The 6,671-nt window shown below is 41.4% G+C and overlaps 1 protein-coding gene across 1 annotated transcript; it reads right to left on the bottom strand.

Annotated features, from left to right (window-relative positions):
- Window positions 1-571: 571 nt before the first annotated feature.
- Window positions 572-4,769, bottom strand: Fam240b (family with sequence similarity 240 member B). Its single transcript, XM_029468191.2, has 2 exons — window positions 4,615-4,769; window positions 572-665 (listed from the first exon to the last, which is right to left on the bottom strand). Exons 1-2 carry the CDS (start codon window positions 4,755-4,757, stop codon window positions 572-574), a joined length of 237 nt encoding a protein of 78 aa, XP_029324051.1. The 5' UTR covers window positions 4,758-4,769.
- Window positions 4,770-6,671: the final 1,902 nt, after the last annotated feature.

Below are 6,671 nucleotides of genomic sequence, written 5' to 3'. Positions count from 1 at the left end.
AAAAAGCCCAAGTTTATAGGAAGAGAAAATGAATTCACTTTATTTTCAGATCATATTTTTAAAATTTTCAAAATTCATACTAGTTTTATTTCTGCCAGCATCTCTGTTTGCACAAAAAACAAAACAAAAAACCAAAACCAAACCAAACTAAAACAAAAAACAGAGAAAGGAGATTTTGTGACCAATTTCTGGAGTTGTAGGGAACCAGATTTCATTAAGGTCATTGCCTCAAGCAAGCTCAGAGAAAACATTTAGATTTCAAGATGAGGAGAGAATCCAGTACCAGACTATACTATGTGGATCTTAGAAACCCGGAGAGGGGTGCTAATTCAAAGAGATTTTTTTAATATAAAACAACCCAAGAATCCCACCCCTGCACTCACCCCGTCCCCTCTGTGAAGAAGAAAGAGCTGGATAACAGTTCCCACGAGCACACTGTGGGGGTTTGCATGGAAATCCTTTCTCAGATGGGAGAACAAGTAGGGGAAGCTCTGCCTAGCAAGTCAGTATAACTCAGGGGAAGTCTTTTTCCTCTTAGAAAAAGATGTCCTTGATGGTTTGCCAGAAGCACTCAGTTCTCAGGGTTAGCCTGCTTTTCCTTGTCATCAGGATTATCCAGCATTCTCAGCCTCTTCTCCAGCCTCTCCTTCCATTCTTCTCTAAGCCTGAGGAGGAGACACCATATAGGCAGCTGGTTAGTACATTTGTCGCCATACCTCCTGGTCCATTTGCTTCTCATAAATACTGTCCAAAGAAGCCCATGGCTCTTGCCAATGGGTAAAAAGAAGGAATAGAATAGAAAAGCTAGAAAAATAAGCGAAGACTACAAATAGGTAGTCTTTCATCAGATTTAATTTAGCCTTCCCAAATTAATACTGGACTCAGTGAAATTCCAGTGAAACCTCCAGTTAAAGTGTTTTTGTAGTTATCAACGAGCCGGAAGAGCAGGCATCTGTGGGCTCAGCTGCTTGGAGGACTGAACCAAGAGGATTACTTGAGTCTAAGAGATTGAAGCCAGCCTGGGTAAACATAGCAAGACCTCATTAAAAAACAATCAATCGATATTATGTGGAAAAGCAAGAAAAGAAGTAGATTAGCCAGAAGAATTTTGAAGAAGAGTGAAGTTGGAGGACTTAGAGGACCGGATTTTAAGTCTTATATGATACAGAGCTACCATCAGTAACACACCTGAAAAAAGGAACAGGCAGATGGATCAATAGAAAATCCAAACTAATTTGTGGACTCTGATGAATCCAAGGATAAGAAGAGGGGCTGGAGAGATGCTCAGCCGTATTAACATGTTACAGAGCACTTGCTGCTCCGGCAGAGGGCTGGGTTGGGTCCCAGCACCCACACCAGCTCACAACCCCTTATGACTCCAGTTCCAGGGGATCCCATTCCCTCTTCTGGTCTCTTCAGATACTAGGTCCACGTGTGGTACTCATACATTCGTGGAGGCAAACACTCGGACACATAAAATGAAAATAAATAAATCTTTAAACAAAAGAATCTGGAAGAATCTGGAGGTACTGGAGATGAGGCAATATGAATAACAAAATGAAAATATATAAAGAAGAAGAAAGGAAAAAAATGTATTCATACTGTCTCTCTTACGAACAATCTCAAAATGAGTATGCTGTGTTCCATTCTTGCCATATTCTCATCTATTGGACTTTACTGAGAAATCCCCAAAGGTGAAATGCTCTATTCAATCAACTCAATAAATATATTATGAAGGCTCGAGGCATTAAACTGGCTCCAGGGCAACTTCACCTTCTTTTTAAATTTTAATTTTTAAAATTAATCACTACTGCTGCTGCTGCGGCTACTACTACTTTATTATTATGATTATTACTATTATTACTTTTATTATTGGGGTGTGTGCTCATGTACGTGTGGAAGTCAGAGGATAACTTTCAGTGTTGGTTCTCCTCTTCCACCCTTCCCTAGGCTTGAGAGGTAATGCGCTTTTACCTGCTGAGCTGTCTCAATGTCTCAAGCTTCTTAACTAAGACATCTGGAAGCATGGGAAGAATTTGAAGGGTTAGCCTTGTGTTCGGTAATGATTGTGACAGCAGCATGTTCATAACCAAGGTCTCAAAGTTGAAAGGTGCACAGAAGGGAGACACACATGGGAGAATAGCATCAGGACACTGGTTTTCAGACTCAACTTTAAAGTAAAAGCAGGAGGTATAAGAGTGGGGTGTGTCTGCTTGAAAAAGAGAGGTGAAGCATCAAACCACTGCACACCTGGCATGCAGCTGTTTCCCCTAGGGACCCTTTGACACTGCCCACAGCATCTGCCAGAAGACAGCTAAGGAACGATTATTTGTTGAGATGCTGTGACCTCCAATCTTGATGTCCATCTATTGACAATTCTCCATTTCTTCTATGTTACCTGTGTTACTGTTTCTTCTGTGTTATGAGGGTGTTACCTGGTCATCTGCATTCTATCTATCTATCTATCTATCTATCTATCTATCTATCTATCTATCTATCTACCTATCGTCTGTCTATCTGTCTGCCTGTCTGTCTGTTTTTCAAACAGGCTTTCACTATGTATTGCCTTGGCTGGCAAAGAACCTAGACAGACTCTGAGGAGTTGAGCTGTTCCTGCTGCTCTGAGGAACTGACCTGTGAGAGCAAGAGAGGGTCTTACATTAGACCCACGATACTCATAGGATACATGCTTTTTTTGTGTGTGTAAATAAACCCCCTTTCAATAGACTCCCAACTAAAACAAGAAATTCATTCATCAATGAGAGAAAGACTACATTACCTTCCCTCTAAAATCCTTTATATGTGTCCTTCCAGATGTGGAAGGTTTTCATGAAATGGTTTTTCATACAGACATACCTCTCAAGCTAACCCTGAAACTTAGTTTGTCTTTGTATGTTGGGTTACCATTGTAAAGAGCTGAAGAAGATATTTTACTTTATTCTTACTTTTATTCATTTATTTTTGAAACAGACTCTCTATGTAGCTCAGGCTGGCCTTGAATTCTCTAGGTAGCTAAGGATGATCTTGATTTTCTAATCCTTTTACCGACATATCCTAAGTACTAGGATTATAGCTTGCATCACCACACCCAGCTCTTGAGTAAACAATTTCAGGAAACAGAACATTATTTATTTAAATTATTTATTATTAATAATTATTATTGTGTGCATGTTGTGTATATGTGGGTGCATGTGCCATGACAAATATATGAAGGTCAGAGGGAAACTTTGTGGAGTCAATTACCTCCTTCAACAAATTGTTGGTTGTGGGGCTCAAACTCAGGCCTTCAGGCTTAAGTGTCAAGTACTGCCCTTACCTGCTGAGCCATCTGGACAACCCAGAACTTGATTTTTGCTTGTATTGTAAAAAGTATTGTAGTTATCTGTAAGCTATCGTTCACAGTGGGGACCACTTTATCCTCAAGGGGACCTTTATCTCAATGTGAATGGGAATCCTGCTGACAGTTGATGTTTTGAGGCAAGAAATACTACTGAACATGTTACAAAGGGCAAGAGAGCCCTCCACTGCAAATAGTTCTCTGGTTGTAAAATACTAGTAGTGTTGACAGCTGAGTGAGAAGCAGGTTATAGATGCGTTAAAGAAAGCCCGTAAAGACAGTGACAATATTGAATGAGTGGTTCTATTCACCTAGATTTCTGACTTTCTGTATTTTATGTTCTGACTTCTTTTTTTTTCTTTTTTTGTTTTAATATTTATTTAATGTACATAAATAACACTGTAGCTGTCTCAGACTCACCAGAAAAGGGCTTCAGATTCCATTACAGATGATTGTAAGCCACCTTGTGGTTGCTGGGAATTAAACTCAGGACCTTTGGAATAGCAGTCAGTGCTTTTAACCATTGAGCCATCTCTCCAGCCCTCTGACTTCTTTTTTTAAAAAAGGCCTAGCCGGGGAGAGACTGCCTCTCCCAGGAATAATTCCTCACCGTCGTTTATAAGCTAGAGACTCACGTAATGTGGGTCGATGACTTTGAACTTCTGAACCTTCTGCTTCTACCTGCCCAGTGCTTTGGGATTACAGGTGTTCGGATCACACTTAATCTGGTGCTAGCATCTGACTCAGGGCGTTGTACATTCTAGGGAAGCTCTCTAACGACTAAGCTACATTTTAGTCCCAGCAAAAGGCTCAGCCAATCTCCAAACCATCTATACACAAGTGTGTAGCTTCAACTTTTCCATATTCAACTTCCACACCTGCCACCGTGCTCCCCTTTGGAAAGCATCCTAGAGCCAGCACTGGAGGCTAGCCAGCCAGAAACCCACTGGGTTTGTTCAAACTAGCCAACCTTAAAGTACCCACTCTTTCCTGCCTTGTCATGGAAATCCCCAAAGGATTACACTTTCTTCCTGGCTCTTATGTTCTGATTAAAACCTGCTCCTTCTTCGAAGTGTCTGAGCAATGGGGAGACACCTCTCTGGGACTTGTGAGTTGAATACACTTCTTCCCCTCGATATCGTGCTCTTGTTTCCTCCCTCTGTGGTATAGCATCCAGCATCCACCCGCTCCTATCAGTGAGTGATGAAAAGAACCGAGCAGCCCTCCACATCTGGTGTATTCCCAAGGAAACCTAGACAGAAAAGCAATCTCCCTACTTTCTCAGAGCGCTTCTCCCCTGGCGATCTTCTTCCAGTTCTCGGTAACAAGTCTGTTTGTGAATCTCCTTTTCCCAGAAGCTTTTGAGCTCATCGCAGGTCTCGCAGCAGAAGACTTCCCTGCGCATGTACTGGCTGTTCATCCCTGCAATGTGAGAGACAAAGCATAGCCTAGTACTGCAAGTGGAGGCACTCGGATTTGGGATGTGCTCGAACCCAGCCGAGTTTAGGCTCAGAGACGACACCTCCTCTGTCGTCACACACTCAACGGGATGACTACTTTTGCACTGCAGACGAGAATAATACACAGTATTAACAGATGTAAACAGTATTCTGAAAACAGTTAAACAGCGACAGAAAAGTCATCGGGAGCACTTGACGACGGTAAACTGACTCTTTAAGCAGCTGCCTTTCCTGTTGTCTTTTAGCCATTTTACTATACTGTAAGTTACTGAAAAACTGTAGTAATATAAATGATTCTAAAACACAGAAATTAAAATAAATTTTGTTCAAATGATATACTCAAATTTTAATCTTCTACAAATTTATTGATTTTTTAAAAAAACCTTTTAATCACTTATAATTGTGTGTGTGTGTGTGTGTGTGTGTGTGTGTGTGTACACTTGCCTATGTGAGCTCATGCGGAGACCAGAGATCAACACTTGAGACAGGGGATTTCACTGAATTGAGAGCTTATTGATTTGGCTCGACTGACTGGCCAATATGCTCCTGGAATCTGTCTTTCTCTGCATCCTTTCAGTATGGAGCTATCACTATACATGGCTCCCCCCCCCCCCCCAAGGCAGGGTTTCTCTGTATAGCTCTGGCTGTCCTGGAACTCACTTTGTAGACCAGCCTGGACTCTAACTCAGAAATCCACCTGCCTCTGACTCCCAAGTGCTGGGATTAAAGGCATGCCCAGCTTATACATAGCTTTTACATGGGTGTAGGCGATTCAAAGTCAGCTTTTTGTGCTCGCACAGCAAGCATATTTCCTGGCAAATCTCTTCCCAGCTCTTCACTTGAAGTCTCGTTCTAGTTTTGCCATTATATGTCAAATAAATTCTTTGCCACATTTTGGTTTTGTGTTTGAAAATCATTTCAATTGTACTTAAAAAAAAAAAAACCTCTGGCTTATTTTAGTTTGTGTGTATAAGTATAAAGTGAGCAGACAAAGAAGCCCTCTGATCCTAGTGTGCAGAGCCCAAGGTGCTTAGCAGATGTTGTATTTCCATGTCCCTCCTGAGAGTGACTTCTGCTCTTCTCTGAGCAAGATGTGTGAGAGGCATCTTCTACTCACTGTGCTGTTGTTCCTTGCAGCGGCTGCGTGAGAGGAGAGGTTCTACACTCATTGGCCAGATGAGGATGCTGAGGAAGTGTTAGACTTTCTAGTGACTAAAACAGAGCTGAGTTTAAACCTAGGTCTGCTCTCCTTCATAGAGAACTCTTATGGATGGCTATCGTGAGCTAGTTAATCCCCCATTTTGTACACAGGGAAGCTGATGCTCGGAAGCATTAGTTAACTTTGCTTAGGCCTCACAGCTTCAGAGTTCCCTCTCCACTCCTATCCTTTGAAAAAGGCAAAGTGCATTCTCTCTCTGTTGAGGATCTCAGAGCTCTCCCATGACTGACAGGTACCTCCTCAGTGTTTGGATGTTTGTGACTTAGTGGGGTCTAGTTTTAAAAGAAATTGGTCTTGGTATTTTGGGTGAATTGAAGCATTTAATAGGTATTTAGTTGTTCTTAATTAATCTAATGATTTTTTTTTCTAAATGACTGTTTATTTTTATTTTTTATTAAAAGAACTTGCTGGAAAACAAACATTGTCACTTAAGATATCCTCGGACCTAGTCAATGAAAGAAAGTAAGAGAAGGGATTTCTTTTGCCTTTTCTGAGTAAGAGAAGTGTTCAATTCTGGTGGCTTACTGAGATCTCTTCAGGCTGGAACAGTGCCCTCTCTGTGTGTGAACCCTGGGTTCTCTTGCCACCTGACCACAGCAGTCTCCTGTGTCCATGGGCATGCATAACATCATTTACTTTTATTTCCATGCCAATG

This window comes from Mus caroli, unplaced genomic scaffold, assembly GCF_978045245.1.
Source record: "Mus caroli unplaced genomic scaffold, Mus_caroli_1 scaffold_15, whole genome shotgun sequence".
Classification (NCBI taxonomy): Eukaryota; Metazoa; Chordata; class Mammalia; order Rodentia; family Muridae; genus Mus; species Mus caroli.
This window is presented reverse-complemented; position numbering and strand designations above follow the sequence as displayed.

What these genes read in the sequence shown, in the direction of transcription:
- Fam240b (XM_029468191.2), bottom strand. Translation starts at nt 4,757, where the DNA reads ATGAACAGCCAGTACATGCGCAGGGAAGTCTTCTGCTGCGAGACCTGC. An exon ending in GGGAGAAGCGCTCTGAGAAA is followed by an intron (nt 666 to 4,614) that starts GTAGGGAGATTG and finishes TCTCCTCCTCAG; the next exon opens with GCTTAGAGAAGAATGGAAGG.